The sequence below is a fragment of the Falco peregrinus genome, chromosome 1, assembly GCF_023634155.1.
Source record: "Falco peregrinus isolate bFalPer1 chromosome 1, bFalPer1.pri, whole genome shotgun sequence".
In the NCBI taxonomy this organism is placed as follows: Eukaryota; Metazoa; Chordata; class Aves; order Falconiformes; family Falconidae; genus Falco; species Falco peregrinus.
The window spans coordinates 94,205,724-94,233,368 of NC_073721.1; the positions used below are offsets into that span (position 1 = coordinate 94,205,724).

Genomic DNA, 27,645 nt, shown 5'->3' on the forward strand with positions numbered 1-27,645 from the left:
TTGCAGAAGTTCTGGCAGATAAAGATGGTGCGTTGTTAAAACAAAAATTAGGGGCCTGAAGTGCTTCTGAATTATTCTGTTTTTCTGTGGATGATCCACAAAATTGCTTGAAAGTGCTTCTCCTATCAAAATTGACACTTGGGCAGTATTAGAACAATACAGATCTGGAAGGACAGCATTACTTAGTGCCTAGGCTCTTCACTGCCACCTTAGCCACAAGAAGGCTGTCCCAGGCAGACCTTGCCAAGGCAGTCTGGACTCCGCTCCATAGTCTGAAATACAGCCAAGCTGACTGGGACAGCCACAGGGGAACACACACGAGACATTTGTCATCCTGCTCCCTTGTTGCTGCTATGGAACCGGACGCGTTCCTAATGCGGCACTGGCTGCTCTGGGAGCCATGTTAGTACCCTGCCTGCCCCCCGTCTGTGCCGGGTGCCCGGCATGTGGCATCACCCCTGTCTTATGCTGCATTTGGCTTTTGGTTTTGTGTGCTCCGCTGTGTGAATGTACCTGGTCGGTAGGAAGAGGATTCTGCCACTGGAATGGGATTACTCTGGGATATCCTGGAGTCACTGGAAAGGCTCCCCTTGGTTTCAGTGGGTGGGCCCTGGGATGCATGGTGAGGAGGAGAGTTGGGGAGAGGGCTGAGAAGAAGCTGTGGTTTTATTACAAAGAGAGAGTCGATGTCATGGCCTTTGCCAGATAGTTTGGGTTGGTTAGAGAAAAGTGTAAGGGAATTAAAATCAGGGAATGAATGTTAGAAGGGGGTATTATTTTTCTAGTTTTGTAGTTGATAAACCATTAAAGAAGCCTGTAGGGCAGTGGGCTCCTAAGCTGCATGATAGTGTGATGTCTCTCTCCAACATGATTACAGACGTGTTCAGAATGTGGGGGCCCAGGTCCAGCTGTTGAGTCTGAGCAGAAATGGGCCTGTTGCTTGTCAGAAGAGTATGGCAGTCGCCCTGCCAGAGGTTATTCTGAGGAGAGGTGTTGTCAGGCTGTAAGCATTACCCCTGGCTGGGTATCTCTATTGGGGTGGGGAGGGCCTGGAGCTAGCTCCTCACCCTCCATCATGGCGGGGAAGGCCTGGAGCTAGCTCCTCACCCTCCTCATGCTCTGGGGAGCTCTGGCTGAGGAGCAGCTTAGGCTTCCGTGCCTTTTGTTGCTGTGATTGTCTCCGTGTGCTATACCAAGTGCACTAGTGCAAATGAGGAGGACAGCAGGATAGACTTGCTTCAGAACAGCCTACCGGATGATCTGTTTTTAAACGTGAGGAGGTACACATTTTCAAGTATTTGCAGGTGTATGACAGAAGTTCTGAACCGAGGCCTTTCACATCTCAGAGCGTGGGTCTCCTTCACATCCTGGTTTTGTTTCAAAAAAACAGACAACATTACTGGGCAAAAAGGGCATGCTATTTGTTCTTCCTTTTCTGACAGGCTTATAAATCTAGACCTTTATTTCTTTCGCTTTTCTTAAGTACCAGAAATGAAACAGTTGTTTGAAGTTGAATGGGACATTAATAATTAAAATTTAGTGCACATTGACAAGAATTAGTAAAGAGTAGAAAAAAAACTTGACGTGAAATGAAAAACTTTGTTTTCCAAATTTTTCACTTTGTTGCAAAAAGCTTGGGCCTGATTTTCTTCCCTCCCCGTGGCAATATGGTTTGACAGCTATACTGAAGTATCTGTAATCATCTAGGTTCAGATCAAAATGCCTGCCCAGCATCACGATAAAATTTAAACATCTGTTTGAATTTCGGTTGTATAACAGTGTGGCTTAGTATCAGATGTTTAGGAATCAAAATCAGAAAAGAATTGGAAGGGGAATATCCCTACACAGGAAAGATAGATTCTCTGAGAGTGGGGTGTACATCTTTGAAAAGCTTTTCCATGCACTTTACTAAACAGGACATCTGCAGTGGTTCTGCTCGCTCTTAAAGATGCCCATTTTTGTGAGAAATTCTTGGGGAAGAAAATGTAACTTCTAGTATTGTTTCATCGCTCTAAGCAAAACCAATAAAATGGGAAGCAAATAGGTTTACTCTGTGTGGGGAAATACGTCTATTGAAAGCATAAACTGATGTTCAAGCAATTGCAGTTCTCTAACTCTGTACAATTGGGTTAGACATTGAAAAAATCTTGTGTAGTTTTTTGGGGTTTTTTTAGTTATTGTGTGATGCTTTTCCTTGCAGGTAAATCTTCTCTTTAATTTCAGAGTAAGAGTTGATATGTGGTTTGCTTTTTCCTCTGTAGAAACATGAAGATACAGACTGCCCGTGTGTCATGGTTTCGTGTCCTCATAAATGTAGTGTTAAAACACTCATGAGGAGTGAGGTAAGAAGTCATACCCAGTGTTGTGCTGAAAAATTAAATGATTTTTTTTTTTAGTGAGATCTCGCAAGAATTTTGCCAGAAGCCATTTCCTTATTAAAATGTGAGATCTAAAGAAAAGCTTTTTCTACCCCACAGTTAAGTGTGATAACACTCCAATATTTTTAATGATTTCTTGAAAAACTATTTTAAAAGTAGTAATTTCTTAGTTTTGTGTCATTATTACACTTTGCTTGCCCAAGATTAGCGCATGTCTCTCCTGCTTTTGTTTTTACTAGCTCTCCCCCTGCCCTTCCACCATTTGAAGTATTGAACACAATAGAGCAGCATCTTGGGCTAGTTAGCTTATATTAAAATAAAAAGAGATAATTAATATTTAGTGCACATTGACAAGAATTAGCAAAGACTAGAAAAAAATATCATATATACCTGTAGAATTGTTCCATGGAAAAAATTAAATTATTATTAAATCTGTTAAATTTGGGAAAAAATAGTAACTGACACTTAGAGAATCAGTATCAGGTACAGGGTAATAGGAGTACAACATTGCAGCAGACAGATGCAACAATGCATAAAAATGTCTCTTAATATGTAGAAGCTTGCAGTAATATATAGACCATATTAAAAAAAATATCAAAATCCGTCTTGTTTGAACAGATCCATGTTCTTGTACATTGACAGATGCTACTTATATCTTTGAAAGTCAATGTGCATTATTTTATCCTAAAAACAGAACTTACTCACCAAGGATGGGGAAGAGCTTGTTTAAGTCTTCACCACTCTGTAAGCCTCACTTAAGGAAAGTTGAGTTTCTGATCTGAAGATAAGCTTTTCTCTTTTCACTGGTACTTGCTTCCGAAGTTGGATTCGTACTATTTTTCAGTTACACTTGTAAATTATTGATCATGTCATAGTGCACAAGGCATATAAGGCACCTGTGAAACACAGAGGCAGTCTTTTCCCCCAGGATAATGAAATACATGATAGATACTGTACCCATTAAAAGAAATTGAACTGTTAAGAAAAGAGAAAATACATATACTGAACATACTGAACCAATTCTGTCAGTGCTTACTTCCAACTTTAGATCCTGGTTCTGGAGCACGTAAACATATTCTTAAATCTTGACTTCAGCAGTTACTTGAGAAAGAGGTGCATCTGAGCGCTAATTAGAATCGGCCCATTAACAGCTAGGTCGTTACACGTATAGTCAGGATTGGGTTCTGATACTACTGGTAGAAACAGAACTTGCCCTGCATCATCTGTTGCTGTATGTTGTTTAATTTTTTTCTGATGCTGTGAAAATGTATATATTACTTAGGTGCATGATTAGGAATAACAATTTTTAATGCAGAAAATGGGAAAATGCCTGCCTAACAGTTCGCAAAAATTCTGTAGTGTGCAAGTGAATATCTTACTGTAGAATAAAAGGCAATTTTTCATGTTTAATTCATAACTCCTTGGCAGACTTCTAGTTTTGAGAAGTTGAAAATGTGGCGTTCTTGTAAAGCCTGTTACACCACATGTCTCTCTTATATGGTCTTTTTTTTTTTTTTTTTTAACCATGTGTCTTTTGAAATTATACTGTGATTTTCTGCAGAGAGTGTTTAGAACATGAGGTGTATATCAGAGATAAGTGACCAGTTGCATTTTGGTATGAGATTTTAAAGACTGCCCTGCCTGTTCCAGAGCTACACGTTCAAAGCAGCACTGGTTCACCACTTCTTCCGATGGAGGTGGATGAGCTGAGTCATGTGGGGCTTATGGTGTGGGAATTTCAAATGAGATTTTGAAACCCAAAAGAGTGGTGCCAGATGAGGAGCTAGGCCTTAGCTCCTGTCTGCTGTGTGGGAAATACAAACTGCAGATCCTGATTTTGAAGAGTGTTTGTTGCACTAGCCTGTCCAAAAATGGCTCTTTGCTCCAACTTTCAGATGGTTTGCATCCAGCTGCTGCCGTCTCTGCTGCAATGGCGGCTGTCTGTATATATGTATATGCTTCTGTGAATTGGTTTATTTTTAAATGAAAAGTTGTCTATGCTCCTAATAATCCAAGTTATTGGAATAAACCTTAATCTGTGAAAAATGCAGGCATTTTATTAATCAGTTTTAATCCTGTGTACTGCATTTTCTTTAGTTACTTAACTATACCTATTCTAAAACTCTTCATCTGTTTCATGCAGTACTCGTTTAGTCTTTTTTGTGTAATTTAACCATTAAGTTTAGGCACGGAGAATTGCATGTTATGTTTTGAAAAATTGGTTCCTCGTGAAACTAGGATTAAAAAAAATGTACTGTAGTACAGTGAAACTGATCTTAAGACTTGCTAAGAACATTAGTAAAATCACTTGTTGAGAAAAGATTAGTCTTTTGTTAAATTCAAATGAAATCATAAATAATTGTAGAGTGTGTTCTTGTTTGCTTTTTTTAATTGGGTTGCCTATTGAAATAGTCTTTAGTAGAAGTTTCACTGTATATTAAATGTATCACACTGTATTGGCATGTGCGTGTGGTTTACATATGTGTATATATAGTATTTGCACTTTAGCTTAGACTGGAGAAAATATACACACGTGTATTGTATGTTCTGCAAGTGGCACACAATACAAACCTGATAACCTGTGCCCTTTATGTTTTGAGCATTATCATGCAAACGTCTTTTGCCAAAACTCACATTTTTTTCCTATTGCAGTTGAATGCACATTTGTCAGAATGTATTAATGCCCCAAGTACCTGTAGTTTTAAGCGTTATGGCTGCACTTTTCAGGTCAGTATATAACAATTATACTTCCCAATTGATGAAAATCTGCAAATAGAACCTAACTCTTTGACGTGAAAGTTCTGGACTTCTCTAGTCTTGGTTAACAAAAAAATCATCCAGTTGCACCAAGTGATTATGCAGCAGATGTTTGGTTTTGCATTTTAAAAATGAACAAAATAAAAAGCCCACACATTCCTGCAGTGGTTTGAGTACGTCTTGTTGAGGTAGGAAGATGACACATTTGAATAACTTAGAATAAAAGGAAAGTCACTTTTGTTCTTCAGAAAATAGACTAGTGACTTCAGTTGTTTCTATGAAAGTATTTATTTATTTTCTTAAGTATGTTTATGTTTTCTCTCATTTGGGTATCTTAATATTTTTAGGGTTAAACATAGGTTAGTGCACTTAAAGTGTAGTTTTATGTGCATTCATACGTATGTATGCACATAGGTGTATAATCAAAGCATAGCATGAAATTTATTTTTTTTAAAAATTAGATTTCAATCCTGGCAATCCCTGCAATATTTAAAAAAAAAAATAAAGCCAAACCTCAGAGCTTAGTTTCAGTAGTATTATTCCTGTCTTTTCCAATATTCTGCTTCCCATACCATGTATCTTGGGGAATTTGGATGCTTAAGTAACGATGAGATTAGTCAGGAAATTTCAGAAACCACTGACAGGAAAAAGTGGAGTTTATCAGATAGTGTTTCATTTGTTAGCCCATGATAACTTAGAGGCAAGAACTGTAAGCAGCAACACTTCCCAATAAACTACTTCCTGCAGGTATTTCCAAGTTCTTAAGTAATGAGCATTCATCACTTTAAGTATTAACAGTAATGCTCTTAGTGGTAGAACTGATCAATGCTGTAACCCTGCCCACTGTTATGTCTTATGTATTGCCATTCATTTTATGTATGTATATGTGTGCATATATGTACATATATCCACATATATATTTTTAGTATTTTATATAGAGTACATACCTTGAGGATCATTGAAACCATTTCAGTTGCTTTGCAGCATATCTACCATCAAAGCTAATATACTCTGCATTGCAAAACACTTACTGAAGTACATGTAATGCAACACAATACAAATGAAGTAATATGGTCTGCATCTTATGTACTCTGTATATGATCTATGTGTGTTCTGTAAACTTTTTATATAGTGGTTATCTGTAACAGCATTTATGGGTTGTGCAGAGGCAGCATATCTGAATATTGTAGAGCAATCATGGTAACATCATAGGATAACAAAGTAGGCATTCTGATATCTCTCAAAGTAGTTTATAAAGCTGGCAATTTCCAGTGATTATCTATTTATCCTAAATATTTGTCTTTAATGCTCAACTGAGGGAAAACTTAGCGCTTATGAAGCTGTTAATGAAATACAACAAAGTTTTAAATTAATGGTTTGGGGAATTGGACATCGTAGCTTTTGTATGACTCAAGTTTTATTGTGCTTTATTCAGTGTAAAGCTACACAGATGACTCTACAATTAATTTTGTAAACCTTGTGCATCTTTATTGTCTCTGATGTATCAAGCACACTGGGTGGAGATACATGGCAGTTGTGTACAACACTTGCTATATTAAATGTATTCCTGACTTTTGTAAATTCCCAAGTAAATTTCCCGTCTCTCTGTGGTTCTGCAACATGCATCCGTGAACCAAAATATGTAGTGTTGGTTCGATGTCTTGATATACTCTTTCTTTGTAGGTTTAAAAGAAGTGGAATTGGCTAAAATGTATAAATTCTTTGTTGTCACAGGGAACAAACCAACAAATTAAAGCACATGAAGCCAGCTCAGCAGTGCAGCATGTTAACTTATTGAAAGAGTGGAGCAATGCTCTAGAAAATAAGGTATATCTTCTACTCACTTCTAATTTTCATTGATTTCTTTAAATCATTTAAAAATACTGGAAGAAGCACTTTTTTTTGTTTAACAGCTGTTCAACAGTACAGCTAAAGCATTAGTAGGCTCCAAAAGCAATCAGGCCATTTAGCATATCTGGTTCCTTTGTTATAATAAAATGCTGTGAGAAACTTGGCTTCGCAACTCCATATACAATTTTCTTCGTTGATAACTTAATTAAAACACTTTCTTCACATAGATAAATGTCCAGTATTACATTTCCTCTTTGAGCTGCCTTCTTACCAAAGGGAGGGTTCAGAAAGCTATGGCAGCACTGTGAGCTGTGGTTTTGCTACATTAGTATTTTTCCAGAGATAACATTATTGGAAATACCATGTAATAAATTGGTTATTTTATTTATTTATTTTTGTTCTTGCTCTCCAAACTTAATGACCTGCAAAAGTTAATTAAACATACTGTAACTCATGGGCATGATGATTTCTGCTTTAGTGCTAGACCAGAATGAAGTTCATGTTGCTGTGCTTCCTTGGGACTCCTAGTTTTAGATTGTTTGGGATTTGGGAGATGCTGGGAACAATATCAGTATCAGCTATGATCCTTTGGATCATTTGAATTAGTTTGTCTCTTCTGCAAATAAAACTTAAGGCTTTGATTTAAAAATGCAAAACTTCAGAACAAATCACTTTTCTTAAATCTTTTTCAGAAAGGTTTTACATAGCCATTAAAATAATGCCTTTTTTTTTTTCTTTTTTGTTTGGAAGGAGGGGGGGAGCAGCCAGGTGGATGAAAATTCCAGAATTACCAAACTATTGTACAAATGCAAGTAGAAGAGTCAGGAGCCCCTTCAGATTTTTTTCTAGAATGAGTTAAGTAAGAGTAACAATTCCAGTGTTAAGATCAGTAGCAGTTAAGATATATGCGGCTTGTGACTTCTGTCATCTCACAGTGGACTGCTATCTCAAATTCAGCAAACTGTCTAGAAAGCATATTCCCTTCTTATTCTACAGTGATTTCTTATGCATGGGTTTCCAGCAGGGTCTTGTCTTGCAGCTGCAGGAAGTGTAGTTTTAAAGCAGAAGTTAACAGGAACAGCAAAATACAATTTTTATCCCCAGCACATTTGTCCCTGTACTCCTTTGTTTTGAACTCAAGCCCCAAAAAGAAACCATTGAGCTTGGGAGGGTTTTTAGATAGAATTTCTACTGTGTATGTAGGGCTTAGTTTGATGATCAATAACAATACTTAAGTTTGCTTTTGCACTTCAATCTCTTTGTTAATGTAGGAACTATACATTTTTGTTTTAACATATACAAATTGATATCCTTAGTTCTTTTTTCATTAGTATAATTAAAACTATACAATTTATTTTACATCATAAGAAAAAAAAAACCAGTTCCCTGTGACTTCCAGAAGATCATGTTCTGCCTTTTGCCAGTGTCCTGAGGGGTGCTCTGCCATTTAAACGTGCCCAGCAGTTCTATGTTTGTCTCCTTTATAGAGCTAAGAGAATGTACACTTTACTACTCTTTTGTGTTAAATTTTTGGTTTAACTTCCGTTTAGGACATAGCTGCTTATCATTGTTTGTCCTTTTTTTTTTTTTTTTTCTTTTCACTTCCTGCTTTGTAGACTTCTTGCTATTCATAATAAAGAGTTGAATCACTGGAAATCCCAAGACTGTGCCAAGTTACCAGAATAGCTAACCACATATCATATGTCAGTGACTTTAATCTAGAGAAGGGTAACAAAATGAATTGTAACTTCATTGTTGCTGTCATCTTTGAGAAAATAAACTATTCTTGCACTGAAGAACAACAGTGCAAAGTTAAATTAGGTAATGAGTATCACAGAAGTCTTGGCCTTGGGGAAGTCAGTGAAAGTCTTGTTGGTTTCTGTAGGGCCAAGATTTCATTTGGGATAATCACTGTGATATGTACGGTGGTTGGCTTCTCCCAGTCACCACGTTCTTTAATAGTGCTTATAGATTATGCTAATTGAAAGTCTTCAGAACTGAAAAGCTTGTGCAAAGTTACGAGTTTGGTATTTGAAAATGGTGCTGTTGGCAGAGAGAAGTGAGAGAAGGTCAGATGTAAAATCTTTAAATCAAAACTCTGGGGCAAATTAGAATTTGCTGTTTGTTCACTCTGTGATGGGACAGACTTGCAGACTGAACTCCCATGGATTTTGTGATGTTGGAAATGAGTTGAACATCATTTTGTGGCTTTGTCACATTCTTAAAGAAATCCAGTGTAAACTGTTTTTTAATATGTGACTTAAATATGTGACCTGTTTTAATCCAGTTTTTTGTGGCATGAGATTTCTTCCATTCTTTTTTTAGTGAGCAGTAACAAACGATAGCTTAACGTGAAAAGCTGCTAAGAGCATGCTTTATCCTAGGAATATTTCAAATATGACAAGAAGGTAAAGGAAGCTGATTGATGCAGTTTGTAAACAGATGCTGTGTTTCCTTTACCCTGTTTTTTACCTGAAGTTCCAAAGACATGCCAAATGCAATTAGGAAACTATATTTAGTGTTCAAGATTTCTTATTCACAAATTACCACTGAAGTACAATTACTGACTTAGCAATGACAGTTCTGTATGATTAAGGGCTGCAGGACATAATTCTGTTTTTCTAGTGTTCTGTAAAACTGCATGGAAAATCTCAGTACAAGACAGGCCCACGTTCTGTAACTTGCACAAAAATGGAAATGTAATGCTAGTGACACAGAATGTAACTGCCTTATGACTGGGAGGCCTGGGGAGGAAACGATGAGAGAAAGGGAATGTAAAGATCAGAATTAACTAAAGAACTCTGATTCATTAAGGAAAAGGAGGACGCAAAAAATTAAAGTGGCTACCCAGCAGATCTGAAGTACGTGGGAGGCACGGATACTAGTTTAATTTCAACTTGGTCTTGAAAATTTTCACTCATACCTAGGCATGCACTCCTACAGCCTTGAGATTGTTTCTCTCTCTGCACTGGCAAAATTAGCTATATCTCATTTCTGTTGAGCCTCTTCTGCCAGTTTTTCCATATATAAAATGTGGAACTAATGTATGTGTGTATACGCACACATGCTACACTATATTGAAAATCGAATACGTATATATATTATGGTATCTCTATGTTTTTGGGCCACTGTCTGATGAACCTGCTGAATGCCTGTGGCCTTTGGCAGTCCTTTGTCTAGTTTAGGTGAGTATAGAAATTGAAATTATTTACCTTTTTAAACAGGCCAGCTTCTTGAGTCTAGGAATTGAGTGACATGTGAAGTGATTTGACTATGTCTGATTAGAGGGCAGTTAAGGTGGTGGAATTCCACAGTAATACCCACATCAGAAGTAAAAATGGCTTATCCTCAAGCTATCATCTGTATTGGGGGTGGTAGTGTAGATTTTTTGGGGAACATGAAGCATCCAAGTAATTGGTCTTAATGTGGAACGTTGATCAAGATTTTCCTGGGTCAAAAATGGTGCTGCTTCTTATCCATATAAAGATCTGTCTGTGGAACTAGTCAGGGCATGTCCAAAAGTAATTTGGTGTCAAAATGTTTGTTCTGTATGTTTTTGCTACTGAATAATTTTGGCTGGGGAAAAATGAGATTTTTAAAGAAAAGCAATCCACCACCACAAAGCAATCCCTTCCCCAAACCGTGTTAATGAACAGAGCACAGAATAGTGTGATAGAGAATTATTTATTGTATTACTTTAGTCCCCAAGGAGATATGATATATGATACTATTCTAACTAGGCGCCTGTTTTAAAATCAGAATGAGTCACTAATGAATGAATTCATAAAATGTCAATACAGAGAGAGAATGTAATCCACACTCTGTAGCTCTTTAGGCTTTTCTACTTGTAGGCACCATTGGATTTTCTTTCAAATGCATGGATCCCTTCAGTATCCACTCATTCTAGGAGTTTTCATCACCATCACGTTCTGTGAAGCCAAGACAATTCCATGTAGATTTTTTCCTTTAATTTGCTTTAGATCAGGATAGCATGGAGTAGGTGGGGAAGATTAATATTCCCTTTCCCAACTGACTTTTCAGCTGCTTGGCTTCTCTCTGACATCCCTTCTGTGCAGGGCTTTAGTTCTTAACACTAATCTAGAGCTAAATAGGTTGTTCTTTCCAAACTCCAAGCAACTCCCAAGTCAGTTAGTAGAACTCTGGAAACAAAGCCATTAAATAACAAACTGATTAAAGACAAGATTATGCTTAGACCCAAGTTCTTTTGCTGTTTGTTATCCCGTCTGCACTTTCATTAGCTAAAGTCGTACCAATACCATGCTGTGAAAGTGCAAAAGTAGCTGTCAGAAGGTTGGGGTTTGTTTATTTGCAAGACATGGGGAGAGACTTTACTAGGATCTCATCCCTTTCATGTGCGCAAGATAGTTTAACAAAGTTATAGGTATTTTTAATAAACTTTGGCAGGAGTAATTGTAGAATTTTTTCCAGGTGGCCTTGCTCCAGAATGAAAGTTTGGAAAAGAACAAGAGTATACAAACTTTACATAATCAGATTTGTAGCTTTGAAATAGAAATTGAAAGACAGAAGGAAATGCTGCGGAATAATGAATCTAAAATACTTCATTTACAGGTAAGAAATTTAGAATCTCCCCATTAAAGCAGAAATGGTAGTAGCTTCTGTTATGTGCCTTTACGCTTCTGAAGTGAGGTGTTCTAATTAAAAAGGGGGTGATAGTTTACCTTATTATAAAGCTATTCTGTGTTGGTTTTTTCTCCCCCTTCTGGTCAGTAGCTGGTTTGTTGTGCTTGGAGTAAGATACTTAACTAAAACATTGCAGTTGCCTAGCCTATGTTAAAACAAAAAACCCTGTTTAAAAAGCGAAAAGAATGAAATTACAAATCTTGCCTGAAAAATAGTCATAATTATTTTTTCTTCTCTGAAAAAAAATTAATAAAAACCTCCACCAAACAAACAAAAAAAACCCTCAAAAAACAACAAACCCTGAGGAACTACTATTGTCAAACTGGTGGACAAGATTAGCACTTTAAGACTGTTATGCGTATAATGTATATTTCTTTTCTGCTTGCTGGTATTGAAAAAAATTATTAACGATGAGTGAGATCAGTTTGGTGTGGAATTAAACCAAATGTAGTACAGTTCATTTGAATACATTTTTCTTAGAAGGATAACAGAAACATGGATTTAAAAAAGTGTATCTGATTAGTCCTTTGCCCAGTAAGTGAATTTCTCATTCTGTGGTCTAAATCCCCTGGCCACAAGCCAGTGTCAAACCAGAAATGCCCTGGATGCTCTAGTGTGGTGCTTAGCCCAAGCTGAAATTCTTTGCTTTGCTTTCAGAGCTGACTTGGGATATGGATGCTGGGAATTTGTGTTAGCTTGTGCGATACTAACCACAATTAGGGAAATCTCAGGAGATAACTTAGCAAGCTATTGTGAAGGTATCATTCACATGTTGTTTTAGTTTGTGTGCTGCTAGAATACCAAATACCTATTTTAGCATCCAGCTTAAAGGAATGTAAATAAAATTGTCTTTTTCACCTACTATTCACTTAACATACTAAACTGCAAGTGCTGATACTCAAGAAAGATACAAGTATCCAAACGAGTATAGCTGAAACTCGAAGGGTAGCACATTCAAGAGCTCAGAGCCTTGAGACCCTCAATGTTGGTTTATAAGGAAACCTTTAAGTTAGTCAACAGCAACATTTCTTCTTATAGAATTTATTTCTTTCTGTGTTCTGCCCACATAGTAACCAGTTTAGCTTGCCTTAGTCATTGTTATTTGGTCTGTTGATAGTCTGGGATATGGCTGCATGCTTACAGTATTGTATTCTAACACTGGGAAGCTAATCCTTGTATGTGTTGATACTGCTGATTGAATTTGCCAGGAGGTAAGTTAATTTGTAAGCCTGGGGTTTTTACACATGCTATCTCAATAACCAGTGATGAGAGTGGAAATGGAAAAAAAACTAGAGGAGAGTTTTTCGTTATTGTCTTGATGACAGGCTGCAACATCTTTTGATTTCTTCAAGCTGTGTTAACAAAATCAATTTTTGAATGGTTTATGTTTAGGAAAAAAATGCCACAAAACAATATGGTTGGCAGATTCTAACAGGTGGCTTTTTGGTAGTAAGAAGTACTGGGGAGAATGTGTTTTGCTCTTGTTTGTTTGTTGTGTCATCCCGTCCCCCACCACCACCTACTTCTTGCCAGCTATTTTGGTTTAGTTATTTTAAGCCAAACTGTGTTTTACAGCTATTTCAACCTGATTTCTTCGCTTACTGGAACTTTCTGGTTCAGTCAGATTGTTAAGGGCATCCTGGAAACACACCTCAATTTTTGTTTTTTTCCCTGGACAGTGTGATTAGCCTTTTTCTGTTGCCTACTGGGAGCTGAAGGAATTAGTTACCTGTTGTGAGCCATTCTTTTTCTGGGTTGCGTTGAGCAGCCATGGCTAGACAAGAGCCACAGATATTTCCAGTGTAGAACTAGCCAATTCAGGTCTGGGCAAGTGATACTTGCTTAGTCCCCCAAGTCCTGTGCATGCTAGTTATTTGTAGTACGGTTGCAGTATTAGTTGTCATATAACTTTCTTTGGCTTGGGAACAGCTGCTTCACTGGGCACAACTGGCGTTATCTGCACTGCGAGGCATTTAACACAACTGGTGTAAATGCATCAGAGGTGTCTAGGCACTGTCAGGAACCTCAACCTTGAAATGTTCTGATTCAGATTAATTTTCTATATACTGGTCTCTAGGGAAGGTGTTCTTACCAAGAGAGTATATGATGGCTTTTTCAACTGCTGTCTCATGGAAAGAACTTTCACATCCAGTATCCAGTCTTTCTTAGGGGTATATAGAAGCATATTAGTAAGTCAAGTCTTAAGCTGAGTGTGGACGTGAGATACTTAGACAAAAGAAACAATGACCTTATGAATATACAATTATTTGATTGGTAATACATCCTTCAGAGGAGGAGGAGGTATAATTTGTTTTCGCAGTCTAGTAGTACCTCTGGTTCCTTTTCTAGTGTGTTCTTTAGCTTTCCAGTTTTGCTCTGTCAGTTGCATGGAAAGGTACATTAAGAGCATCTGAAATAGAGAGATTTCTTCAGTTCCTCATGACATTTTCTAAATTTTAGTAAGAATAGTGCTAAAATTCTGCAAATGGTTTATTAGAAATACCAAACAAAACCTAGATGAAAATCAACATCAAGTAGATCCCTCAGTGGTTTGCCAGACATTACTGATTTACAACTGGATTACTGAGCTGGAGAGGTCAGTTGCTGGAGTAAAAAGTGCATGCAGAGAATTGATATCTACTTGAAAATTTATGAGTACGGTGTGAGACATCTCTGTGCTTTCTAATGGAGTAATTAGAGTGAAATTCTTCACTGCTGTATTAAATTCTGATTTAGTACATCAGTATCTCCCAGCATGAGTGAGGTTGACTCCCTGTAGGGTAAAAAGATAAGAGATCCCACTGCTTTAAAAAAAAAACAGAATACAAGTCTATTTCTGATTATTCTGTCTCTCTTGAATTCTCATGGAGGGGTACAGGAGATAAAATACTACACATTTGCCAATGTGTGGCAGAAGCAGCTAATAACCAGAATTGGTTGTGTAAGTAGAATGTAGACTGTTGCACACGGGTTGATGGAGAGAAGTTGATCCCTAATTACAACTTATGGTAAACTTCTCCTGAAAGAATAGCTTACACCTCTGCATCTTTACCACTTTCCCAGTTCATCAAAAAATGTGTTTATTCATTTTGTTTGATATTGTGTTAGTGCCAAGAGGTCCCAGTTGGAAAGTAGAGCATCTCCATGTGAAGCACTGTACAAACCTATGACTGTGTTACTTTTGCCTTGGAGAGTTCATGTTTTGTGCAAGGAGAAAGATCAGACTTGGGCACACCTTGAGTTTACTTTTGCCTGTTAACTGTGAACTACTGGACAGATCTTGTGGCTCTGCTCTTACAACACTCATTCAGGCCATTCCATGGTGTGTTTCCTTTTATATGTATAGCTACAGCCCTTCCCTATTTTATTTTCTGATTACCATCAGAAGTGAGAGGGTATGACTGTGTTGTTAGCTGATGATTAATTAGTATGTCCAGGCAAGTTACTTTATCTATTAATGGGGCCATACCACTGTGTTTATGATTCAGTACACAGCTTTCCTTCACAAAGTCATGATTTTGCAAGTGAGATACATAAGCTTGTTTTAAAACACCAACATAGAAATAAATAGTTAATCTCAGAATATGTTACTTTGTGGTTTTGAGACACAATAAAATAAAACACTCCTAGAACATGACTTTGCTAGCTGGCTTATCAAATTGACAGACTTCAATTAATTGTTACAGACTTTCAGTATAAATGAAACCACATGATTAAAAGTAAATGCCTAAAAGGGGAAATGAAGGTTGCATGAGGCAGAATGGGTTTTGCTTCTTAAAAAAAAGTAGCAGTTGAGTACAAAGCAAGAAAATACAGTTATTTTGCATTTACATTCTGGTTAGCCATGTGGATTCAATGTTCCCCACTGATGGGGAAAAACCTTTTTTACATATGTTGGCACTATATGATGATCAACTATAAAGTTAGATTTGGAATTTAACTGTAGGTGGTAGCAAAAGTAGTTTCTTGTCTCAAATACTTTTATTATCATTTGAACTTCACAACTGGTTATGGGGTTCTGGCTAAAATTCCTGCTAGTCCAAATTAGCTGTGATAATGTGAAGTGCTATGAGTTTTTTGCATCAGATTTGAGGTAGACCGGGAAATAAGTCTCCTTTGTACTTGCAATATACTGAGGTGCTTGCAATGCCCCTCTTTCAGAGAATACCCCCCTTTTCTAGATATTTTTTTTCTGGAGTATTATATTTCATGACTTTCCAAAATCAGCTGGCGTTTGTTTTTTTCTTTGCTTTCTTAAAAAGACTCAACCAGCAAGCACCTTCAGGATGCATGGCTTATTCGGTCTAGGAAGTAATGGCGGGAATTTTAAGAATGCTTAAGGGGACAGAAGTGGTAGTTTTGCTTTTACACTCTTGAGGGCTTCTGCTATGATTACGGGCACATAGTAACTTAGGCTTTGATAACTGATTGATGTGAGCTTGCAGCTTGCTAATGCCGCTGTATCTGCACATACATATACTCCTGCTCCCTGTGTGCAAGAGTACTGGTGTTTTTCTGGAGGGGCAAGTTTATTTTGCTGTTACCCAATGATAAATGTGTGCACATGAGCAGCCACTTGATTCACATCATGGTAAGTTGTTGTGCCCATGCTTTGTTGCTTCAGTACTCTGACCTTCTGGTATCAGCCTATAATATCAATATAGAGACATTCAGAATATTGGTTCTTGCATTGAAAGTTGTTTGGTTGTTTTTTTTAATTTAGATGAGAGCATACTAACAGTTCCTCTTTTTTTACTAATTGTGTTGATAATTCTGATAATGCTTTAATATTTATACCTGTACAGCACTAAAGATTTTTATAAGTGTTTTATAAATACTTGAGCTATTCCTCTATAAATTTTCAACGTTTGTGTTACTAAAGTATTTGACATAAGTGAAACTTCTTTATATTGGAAATGTGTCCTTGATTAATTTGCATAAATTAATGTCTTTTTGTTATTTTAACTCATACCTTATTGTTTTATAAAGCGAGTGATAGACAGTCAGGCAGAAAAACTGAAAGAACTGGACAAAGAAATCCGTCCCTTCAGACAGAACTGGGAGGAGGCTGACAGCATGAAGAGCAGTGTAGAGTCCCTCCAGAACAGAGTGACTGAGCTGGAAAGTGTTGATAAAACTGCTGGGCAAGGAGCTCGAAATACAAGTAAGTATAAGCACAATGGACTGAAGTACTCGGTGCTGCTGTCAAGGAAAAAAAAAAATATTTTGGATAGCACTCCCATGGTGATTTTTATGTGGAAGCATCAATAATGCTGGCTCTTCTGATTTTTCAATAGGGAGCTGTGTAATCCCTTTGGCAATGTTGCATTGCTTCTACACCGCTTCTTAGGCTTGATTCTAGTCTTGTTTTCTTGACCGCTGTCTTGATTACAGTGTTAGTTCATTATAAGTAGTTTCTCAGTTGATCTTTGACAGCTAATAGCTTTCAGCAGGTTCTTTAAAGGTAGTGGTATATTGACAAGTCTTCTTTTATTACTCTTCTCCCCCATGAATGGATCAGCAGTCTGGTTATCTACCTAAAAGCACCTGTCCAGATATCTGTTACGGGGGGGGGGGGGTATATTTGATCCAAAGAAAACTGTGGGATCTGCTTGAGAATAAGGTTATTGTCATGCTTGCTGAATAAAGTGGAACTGGAGATTTAGCAAGTAGTGTAGATCACATGTAAGTGTTTAAATGATTAGGACAAAGAACTTAACATGTAAATAAATCTATATAAAGCAAACTCGCCATACAAATTCATCTGCTTCTTGGTATTGTATGTCGGCCAGTTTTGCCAGTGTGCAAAGACGAGTAACATTTTCACATGAGGAAAAGGGGACATTAAAAACAGCCTTCCCGCCAAACTAAGTGATCATATAATACAGAGCTAAGCTTGATTTTTCTGTTCTTTTGTGATGAACATTAGACATGGTAACAGCACTACACTTCTGAGACAAGTAGTGCCTGAGAAGAACAGTCATGCTTCTGAATTTCAGGGGGTTTATGCAGGATGTGTGACCACTTCCACGTTCTTCACTGTTAATAGGAATCTACAGATAATGCTACCAAGTCTGCTCTGAAAAAAATGAAGGCTCTGTAGTCAGATTGCTTAGTTTAGGCAAAATTTATGTTAGATGACTTGAATATTCGACTTTTACTGTATGCGTGATTAACACCCACGTTTTTAGAAATCCCTAGATACTAGCTGGCAAACTGTTGTCTGTGGAAATTGCTTCATTAGTGGCCGAATGTGCTTTGGCTCTTGAGGAGGAGAGTTTTCTTACGCAGTAGGAACATTAGCGAATGATTTTTACAGTCTTTAGAAAAATAAGCTTTTCTCACCCCTGTCCTTCCTGTTTTCTAACAGGCCTGCTAGAGACACAGCTGAGCAGACATGATCAGATGCTGAGTGTTCATGATATTCGGCTGGCTGACATGGACCTCCGATTCCAAGTTTTAGAAACTGCCAGTTACAACGGAGTATTAATTTGGAAAATTCGAGATTATAAACGTCGGAAGCAAGAGGCAGTTATGGGGAAGACTCTGTCCTTGTACAGCCAACCCTTTTATACTGGATACTTTGGCTACAAGATGTGTGCCAGGGTTTACCTTAATGGAGATGGCATGGGAAAAGGGACGCACTTGTCGCTGTTTTTTGTCATAATGCGTGGAGAATACGATGCATTGCTTCCTTGGCCATTTAAACAGAAAGTGACTCTCATGCTAATGGATCAGGGACCGTCTCGACGCCACTTAGGAGATGCTTTCAAGCCAGATCCCAACAGCAGCAGTTTCAAGAAGCCAACTGGAGAAATGAACATTGCATCTGGCTGCCCAGTCTTTGTGGCTCAAACTGTTCTAGAGAATGGAACGTATATTAAAGATGATACTATTTTTATTAAAGTCATAGTGGATACATCGGATCTACCAGACCCCTGACATACAATAGGGGAGGCGGATTAAACAGAAGACAACTCCGTTTGGGGTTTTTATATCAGTTTGTCTTCAGTCAGAGGTCCTAAAGCTCACAGAACCACCTTGTGGAACAGATGGAAGAGTTTGAAGGCATAACTGCATAGGGTCCAATTGCGAAAGTAGCAACACATTAAGAAATCATACCATGGTATATTTTTTAATAGAACTAGCAACACTTAAGCTCTGAAGAATCACTTATCCCTCCTGAGGATAATGATTATGGTCAGAGAGGATTTTTTTTTTTTAACTTATTAATGCTCTAGTCAATTGGAGGTGAAAAGACATATACAGTATATGCTGAATAAATTACTGACTTTTCTTTCTTTAAGCTAGAATACAAAAACAAAAAAACTTCACACGTGGGCTAGCTGGAAATTGTCAGCATGTTAAAAGAAGAAATGATGAAGTAATGTTGCAATTATGATATTATTTGAAAAACTGAGGTGCAATCTTGTCTGAAATATAGTATATTGTCTTTTTAAGGCCTCATCTGGTCTCTGTTTTAATAATTACTTTGTCAGAAGATCTTGGAAAAGTTTCCATGTCTTCTCAAAAGTATCTGAATCAAAATCATATTTTTATTTAAAGTTCTATTGTTACAGAAAACATTTTATTTTAAAACTGTTGATAGACTGATATTTCTTGGAAGAAAAATAGAAGATATCAAACACTGGTTATCACTTGTGATAGAAAAAAAAACTATTCAATTCTGTTATTTCTCTTTAGAAATGTAAACCTACAATATATGTCGTAGTTAATGACACTATTTCAAAATTAAGGAAAAATCACTCATGGATGCTGTGCATCATTATCAGATTTATAATTGTTTTCACCCTAAAATAGGGCATTTGTTGAACTTTGGAGTTCTAAACGGAATCCTGTACATTTTTTAAAGTTCTGCCCCATGCTTTCCAATCAAGCTATATATGTTGCACATTATGCTGTCAGCAGTATATAGTATTTTCAGTATTGGGGAGGAGGATTAGTGCTGAAAAAAAGCCTATATGTTCGTTCTGTACTAGCAGCCATTGCTTCTTAAGGACAAGTCAGCTATGTCTTAATACAGTGATGGTGGCTTGCATGCATACATGTGCCTTAGATGTGCTGTGCTGCTTATAAACCATAGCTTTTTTATTCAGATTAATTCTGATATCTGAAATGGTAGTTTAATTGGACTTCAGGCATAATGTTTAGCCTTGTCTTCAGAGCCCTTAGGTACCTTGTGATGTACAAAATAGAAGCCAAAGCCCTTTTCTTTGGCTTCTGGAGCTTCTATGACTTGGCCATGGTGGAATCCAACTTATTCAGGTGCCAAAACGTTATGCTCAGTGCTCCTATGGAGCTTGGACTAGACAGTCTCCATGGCCACTGTGAAGGCAGGCGACATTTTTTCCTCTAATGCCTGTGGTTGTAGGGTGGCATCACTTGAAACGGACTGATCTGAGAACTCTGTGGGGCTGTGAATGTATATGCTCGTGACAGCTTTTCATAGCAGACTAGCATCCTAACAGGGAATGCATGGGCTTCTTTCTTGTAACAGCCTGAACTGCAGTGGAAAGCATTTGCTAGCCCTGAAACATGCTGATTGCAACCTGCTGTGTTCATCTGCTTCTGTTTAATAGCCTGTGACAAGCAAGTCTAGAGACATAGTCTGACTGTGGTGCACTTTAAAATCCAAGAACCTCTTAGGCAGAACAGACTTGCACCCCTATGTTTTTAGCCTTTGTGGGCTTGAAAGAAAACGTTGCATCTCAGCCTTTAATGTCAGGTTGCATCAGTTTTCTGCTTTTTGAGGCATAGTCACAATTTTTGTCTAAGGTGCAGTTGAATTCATGCCTTTGTATTTCAGCTCGTCTTTGCCGTTGTCTTTTTTGGCTGTGCCTTCACACACAGTGCCTGCAAGAAGTATTTATGAATATACAATGCATGCTAAGTGGTCTTCATGGGTTTTCCAGGCACCTGCTAGAATACTGCCTGCTGCTGACTGTCACAACTGTCAGCAGCAACTTGTCTTCCTTTTCTCGCCTTCCATTGTCCAGGTGCTGTACTCTCTTTATGGTACATAGCTGTCAACGGGTGCAAGCTCAAATATGGAGGCATGTGCTAGCATTTAATTTCTAGCACAGAAGGAGGATGTTCTGCACAAGAGATAAGTATCTACAGATATACCGGCATCTATATCTCTAGATATAATTATATGGCACTTGCAGTTTTATGCAGGCTGCATAAGCAAACCCATCACTTTATGCTTTTGGGCGAAGGTTCGCTCAACTTGTGTTATTTTAATAATTGTGAATGTAGGCAGCTGAGCTTTTGTGTTTGTGCATCACAGAATTTTACTGAAAACAGGATTCCCAAGTGGAAATGTCCAAAGGACTCTCCTCCCATTGCTATTGCATGTCTTGAAAACTTATATGAAACCGTTTGGCCATCTCAAAACAGTTTATATCCTGTTTCAATCTGGGACTTGGAGGAGATTTCTAGTATAAGCAGGGCCCAGCATATTCTGCAGATTTGTGACTACAGTTTCCAACTCCTGTGACAGAATTGCGCTTCTAAATCCAGGCTCTTTAAAAAAGGAGGAAAAAAGTGTTTCCAGCCTTTGTGATTGAAAAAGGACTTTGAAACATGAGAAAGTGTAAACTAATAGGGAAGTCTTCCTGAGTCTGCACACAGCCTAAACTAGTAGCTTTAAGAGATCTGAATATCTCCTCTTAGTGGGATATTGACTCAGAAACTTCATAGAGAAGTTTAAATATGAACACTGCTAACTATATTAATGCCGATCACTGTAGCAGAAACATCAGTCACTGTTGTATTTCACAGATCTCTATGCTGCTTTCCACATCTCCCAAGTGCCGAAAGCACCAGCTGCCAGAATCTTCAGCTTCACTTGGGCAGCTTTTATAATGCAGTAATGTGCTATCAATATAAAAATATTTTTGCATATATGCTTTTTATCACAGTTAATAAAATGGAGGCCTACTGCACTTATTTTTTAAAACTACATGAAGCTGCCAGAGAATTTCCAGTTTGCCAACCCTGCCTACTGTGAAATCCAGGATCTTGCTACACAAATGTAGACACCGCCTGCTGTGGAATACCCAAAGCCTTGACTGTAACACCCCTTACTCCGCAGAACTCACGGGCCATCTCTGTAGAGTTCTTACTGTGTACATAGAAAATCGGTTTCCTCTGCTTTCCAGCAAGGAGTATGTAGCATTTTGTGAACACAAGGCCACTGTATATTCTCTAAATTGAAAGGAAAAGATACCTGGTGCTTTACTCAACACTTAAAATTATTTAACTTTTTTTTCTCATCATTGAAATGCCCTTTATCCTTTTTTCTATATGTTCCTGACCAGATATCCAAAGTTTTCTAGGGTCTGTCTGTTTAAAGTGATTCATGAGGCAGCAGTCTGCCCCCACATACGCTCTTGAATCCCAGCTAACTCCTGTGGTGTGCCATTGTTGCAAGGGGGTCCCAGAGTATTTGCTTTACTTTGAACAGAGTTTCTTCAATGGAACTTTTTTTTCCTCAGCTTAGTAATTCTTAGCAGCACACAACTGAAGTCTCTTGCTGGTATTCTTTCTTAACGATGACGCTTCAAGTTACGTACAAACCTCTTCTGTTTCCAGTTTTCTCTAGGGAGATTCCAGTGTATGACTATGTGGATGTTGCCCTTTTTGTACACTCTTCAGCACAGGATGAGTGCATCTGTTACCTAGAAAGTAAGACTTGAATTCTAAACAGGATGAAACTATATGGGTGTTTAAAGACCAACCTGTGATGCTGATGCATGACCATGTCTGCATTTCTTCTCTGATCTAATTAAAGGGGTCTTGTTTCAGTTACTGTCTACATGGTACACCTTCAACTGCTGACTTACAATATGCAATGTTGTTTTCAGCCTTGTACTGTAAATGTTCTTCACAATGAGAACGTGCAATAGGGAAAAGGGGACGATGGATGGCATAATTTTGACAGAAAAAGCGTTGTGGGTAACATGCTAGCTTTCTTATAAATATTAAATACAGTTTACTTCCTTTTCCCATGGATTTTCCTACTTGGAAAAGGAAAGTTGAAGATACGTGCCTGTTTCTGTGCCTGGTGAATTTCTCAAATGCGAAGGTAATGGAGATTGTGTTAGTTGTAATTTAAGTGTTGAACCCATGAATGGTAGGTTGTGATTGTATCGTTCATGTTTCTCAGCTTGCCATGATTGCGGCTTGTTGAGGTGGAGTTTAAAAGCTATCACCTATTTGTATCTGTATTCTATCATGTGGGATAGGCGTTTCACCAACAATGCAAGGTTTCTGTTGTTTTCTTTTGTTTTTAAAACACTGGTGCTGTTTGGTCCGAGACAGAGAAGCATGTAGAGTGACAAGAAAAGTTGCCTGCACCACAGAAGAGTGACAAATGTGACTGCAGTATTGATGCCTTGATACGATTTAACTATGCAAATATACAAATAGGTGAGGGGGAAAAATTCTTGGGTTGCATAACTAATCTCTTAGGTTTTGCTCTGTAAATGACTCATACGTGTGTAGGTACATACATATACACACAGACATGCATGCACATATATATGCAATGTCTTTATGTAGAAGTGATGAAACAAAACCCTTCAAGTTATACTTGATCAATTGGTGCAAATAGAACTTGCTGCTGCTAAGGGAGGATCTTGGCTAAGGACAAACTTTGGATTCACATATTCCAGGTTTGAAGACCTGTATATAGCAAACAGTTTGTTTAGTCTTTCTGAAGACCTTGGAATGTCATCTAGGACACATGTCCTTCCTCATACTCTGCTAATTTGGAGGTTCCGCTATTTTGAACAAGCATAGTGATGGGCAAGTTGTTGATGGCAAATTCTTTCCTTTAATTTGGGAACAAAATATAATAAAAAGCAGCTGGACCTCTTCCTGGAATTTCTGTCGTGTTCAGTCAATACCTCTATATTCTGGTTGACCTAGAAATCATAGTTACTGCAATAAAAACAATCGGTTTGGGAATTCAGCCTGTCTGAGAGTAGTTTTTAGTGCTATTTACAGTGTAGGAAGCACTTTGCATCTGCAAACATATTCCTCTTAGAGCAAGTGCTGTTTGGCTTTTCTGGAAAAAGGAAACCAGGGATGAGATGTGACTTGCCCAGAGTCATTAAAGGAATCTCCCAGAGCTGGGACCGAATGAGGGGTTCCAGTTTTCCTAGTGTTATCTTCAAATCACTAGGTTTTACTCATTTAATACATTTGTCCTTTAAAGGAACTGAAAAAGGATTTGATGTACCTTAAAAGACCCACATCGGGACAGTAAGGGCTAGTATTAAACATACAAGCTGTCGTGATTTGGGGTTGTACGTGTACGGTAGCCCAGATGTTGCTCACTACTCGGTGCTTTGCACAGCCTGCAGAGTGGAACGCCAGCACGATGTGTCAGCGTGAGTAATCACAGCACATGCGTGTCCTGGTCTGTTTGTTCAGAATCACCCAACAAAGTAAGTCTCACTTGATGCTCCTCTTAACTGAGGAGGGGGTATACAATTTTAAAGTGAAGTGGCTTCGTCTTAGTTCTACCAGCCTGTAGCGTGACCAACCATTTCTTTCTTGCGGGGCTTTCTTCCTTTTTCTTTAAACCAAAATATGGAGGGCTTAGTTGTTCTTCCCTGCCTCTTAATCCAGGCCTTTGAGAAGCACCAGATAGGGACGGTTGTGGAAAACTTTGGACTGCTGATTCAGGGACATCCTCTTAAGATTTAGAAGAGTAGAGATCTACAACATGTAAGGGATCTGACTATTCCTATTTCTTTTCCAATTTGTGGTCAAGACTGCAGCTTCTGTCTTCCATTTCATGATCTTTAGTGTAGATACTAGGCTGTGTTTGTTTAGATTTTTTTCCCTCCAAGTTAGGATTAGTTCCTTAGGGTTCAAATAAGTTCTAAATTTCACAGAGAAGCACCTGAACCAAAATCCTGGACCCAAACATCCCAGACTTGATGTGGAATTCAAATCTGGATCCCAACTCTGTGGCTTACTAACCTACCCATTTAGGGAAGGGTTTGTTGTCTCTACGTGGTGTTTGTGTTTTTGGTCCTTTGGAACTAAGCTTTTAATTTGGTTGCCAGTTCTGCAAGGACTTTTTAACTTCTTAGCAATGCCGGTGTTCACACGCTCCATTGCTGGCAGTGCGATGCGTAGTGATAAAATTTGACTCTGTCTAAGGGTTACTGAGATAAACCAGCATTATCATTCGTAAAGGTCATTTTCTTGCATAGTGTTCTGAGCTTTGGATTTGAATATAGCTCACACCTGAAAGGACACATCTTCCAACTATGACCTGCATCACTGGCAGAGAGTTGTATAATTTGTACTTGTGGAATGGGAAGGTACAAGCTTCCATCATTGCTGATGCATCATGTGATCCACCTGTTTTGTTTTTCTTAGTGTTGTTTGGTTTATAGATTATTTTTCAGTTTTATAGAAAAAAAAAAAGGGGGAAGTTCAGGATTTTTTCTACAAGGTATAAAACTCCAATGATTTAGTGGTGACTAGAGAGCTGTGAAAAATACCCCATTAGGAGATGATGGGCTAAACGTAGGTCCATTTCTCTTAGACAAGTAGGATAACCTTTAAGATGCATGGAACAACGTAATAATCGGGAAAACGAAAGCTGACATTTGTTTCCAAGAAATTCTGTAAGAAATATCTATGGAAAAGACATTAGTGATCGAGAATAATGTACAAATTAACGTGTTTGAAACTTGTGTATCCATTTCTTTAATCTCATACTCTTCAGTGAACGGTACACTTGTGTTCAGTTTTATGATCAAAAACAAAGACCAAAGAAGGCCAACCTCATTTGATTGTGTATATTCTGCCTGTCTTAATTATCAATAGCTGTAAGGATACAGTGCAAGTGATCTGGTAACCAGTGGTTCTCGTCCTTTTCTTTTAGGGGGAAAAACAACTTTAAAATGTATAATTTATTGCTCAGCAATAACCATGTTGTTAAAATAATAATATGAAAAAGGAATTAGCAACATGTCTTAATTTCCCAATAGCATTATTATATGTTGTATTTCAGTTTATTGTATATTGTGTTTTTGTATTTATTTGTGTTTGGAGGTCTTGCTATGTCTTTTTGTGTTCAAATGCTAATAAACAAGGACAGTGTGTAAGAGTGTAGAATGCCAAACTCTGAAATGCTAAACTGTGTTATTAAAGAAAAAATAAATCTAAGTAGGAAATCATATTTTTTAAAAAAAACTGGTGTGTTGAATTTGAATGGCAGCTGTTGACTTGCAGGTGGCCAGGGTGCATCCTTTCTCCTCTCTGAACCCATGGTAGGTTGGCTGTTTGGTGCTTTACAGTTACATGCCTGATAGACTTTTATTGTGGCACATCCCTTCCTCTTCACAGGAGACTTGCCATAACTTTTATCGGTCTGATTTTCGATGTGATAACTCTGCTAGAATAAACAAGGTGATGGTATTCGTCCTAACATCAGTGTCAGGAGTCGTTATGCAAATAGAGTAGAAATAATTGAAATGGCTTTTCATGTACTTTTGGTACACCACTTTCCCAAAGAGGTGTGGGAGAGGAAAGACGAGAGTATGGCTTGAATGTCTGAGGATGTAGATTATTTTTTTTTTTTTCTTCTCCAGTGTCATTAATGACTTTTCGCAACTCAGAAATGCATTTCAGGTGTGTGTTTGAAATCATGGACCACAGTGCAGTCTGTAAAAGCAGCACCCTGTTTTGAAGTGAGTGAAGCAGTATTTCTGCCGCATTTCAGATCTGCCCTAGTGATGGAAACCCTGATCCCCAGAGGTGGGTGTGAGGCATGCCTGACCAGTCTGTCCTTCTGTTTATTCTTCCCTTGCACCCCTTCCTTACTGAAATTCCCATTTCCCCTCTTTCACGTCACTATAGGGGTAATACTGGGTTTAGCAGTGCAGGAATGTCCTGCGCGTGCTGAGAGGCAAGACCGTGGTGTCTTGGCAGAGTCCACCGTTGGGCTGCTGGCACCCAAATGTGAGTGTGACCTCGCCAGCTGATGCTGGTGTTTGCAGCAGGTAATCTGGAAGTGCTGGGTGGCTGACTGCCTTTTCTTGGCAAAATGGGGACACCAGAGAAAAGGCAAATACAGGAAGGTGGGCACGGTGAGAGGGAAGGATGGCTAAGAGGTGCCGTCCGGGATGTGCTGAGGCAGATGTTCCCAGCTGCTGCAGAGAGCAGTTACCGGTATGTGGATGCTCTGGCATCCCCTGCCCTGCTCATCACACTTCCCACCCCTACTCCGCTTGAGGCTGTGCCGCCTAAAGCTCTTCGTATCTCCTCGCTGTGGAGTGTGAAAGGACGGTGAACTTCCTTGTCTTAACGAAACGGGTTACCTTCAAGCAGAGGCCTCTTAAGGAAGAGCAACCTTTGCTATCCCCAGAGCTCCTCCTCCCAATTTGTTTTTTTTTTTTTTGCTTGGTGCTGCTCAGACGTGACGCTTGTGTCATTATAGTGCTGCAGGAGAGGTGGAGAGGAAACAAATTGCTTTACACGTGAAGGCAAACCCTGATTCTCTCCACCTCTCTGCTCCGCCTCCCCAGCAATGGATCTTAATTGAAACGATACATGATGCTCTTCCCGGCAAGAATGAGTCTTCAAAGATTTCTTCTTCGCAGCAGGCCGCAGATGGCAGCCGGCAGCTTTGCAGCATGCTGTCCTCCGGCGGTACCTGGGGTGACGGGAGCAGTGCCGGCCCTGGGGAGCGGAGCAGCCGGGGGGTGTGGGCTGAGGAGCAATCCTGGTCTACAGAGGGTGCTGTGCAGACACGGATGTTGCCTGAGCCTGGACCTGCCGCTTGGGCCATCTCTTGCAAGAATTGCGGGGGGATTTTTATGGGTTTGTTAAAATTTTTTTGAAGTTGCCTCGCGTTTCAAGCCTTGGGTTTGCATGCTGTCTGTGAAGGAGAAAGATTTTCAAAACCTCTTGACTTCTTGGTTCTGCAGATGGACCAATCTCCTGC

At 38.6% G+C, this 27,645-nt stretch overlaps 1 protein-coding gene across 12 annotated transcripts in view; it reads left to right on the forward strand.

The window, feature by feature from the left end:
• The window catches only part of TRAF3 (TNF receptor associated factor 3), a 71,203-nt gene extending 45,325 nt beyond the window's left edge, over positions 1-25,878 (forward strand). For 9 of the 12 annotated variants that reach the window (XM_055797887.1, XM_055797894.1, XM_055797873.1 and 6 more), the window contains 6 exons: positions 2,262-2,342; positions 5,031-5,105; positions 6,870-6,962; positions 11,436-11,576; positions 16,638-16,812; positions 18,019-25,878. In XM_055797887.1, coding sequence (XP_055653862.1) covers positions 2,262-2,342; positions 5,031-5,105; positions 6,870-6,962; positions 11,436-11,576; positions 16,638-16,812; positions 18,019-18,590 — 1,137 coding nt within the window. In that variant the 3' untranslated portion in view covers positions 18,591-25,878. The remainder of the gene's footprint in view (positions 1-2,261; positions 2,343-5,030; positions 5,106-6,869; positions 6,963-11,435; positions 11,577-16,637; positions 16,813-18,018) is intronic. The other 3 variants (XM_055797931.1, XM_055797938.1, XM_055797946.1) reach the window with 3 other exon arrangements.
• The last annotated feature ends 1,767 nt before the right edge of the window (positions 25,879-27,645 follow it).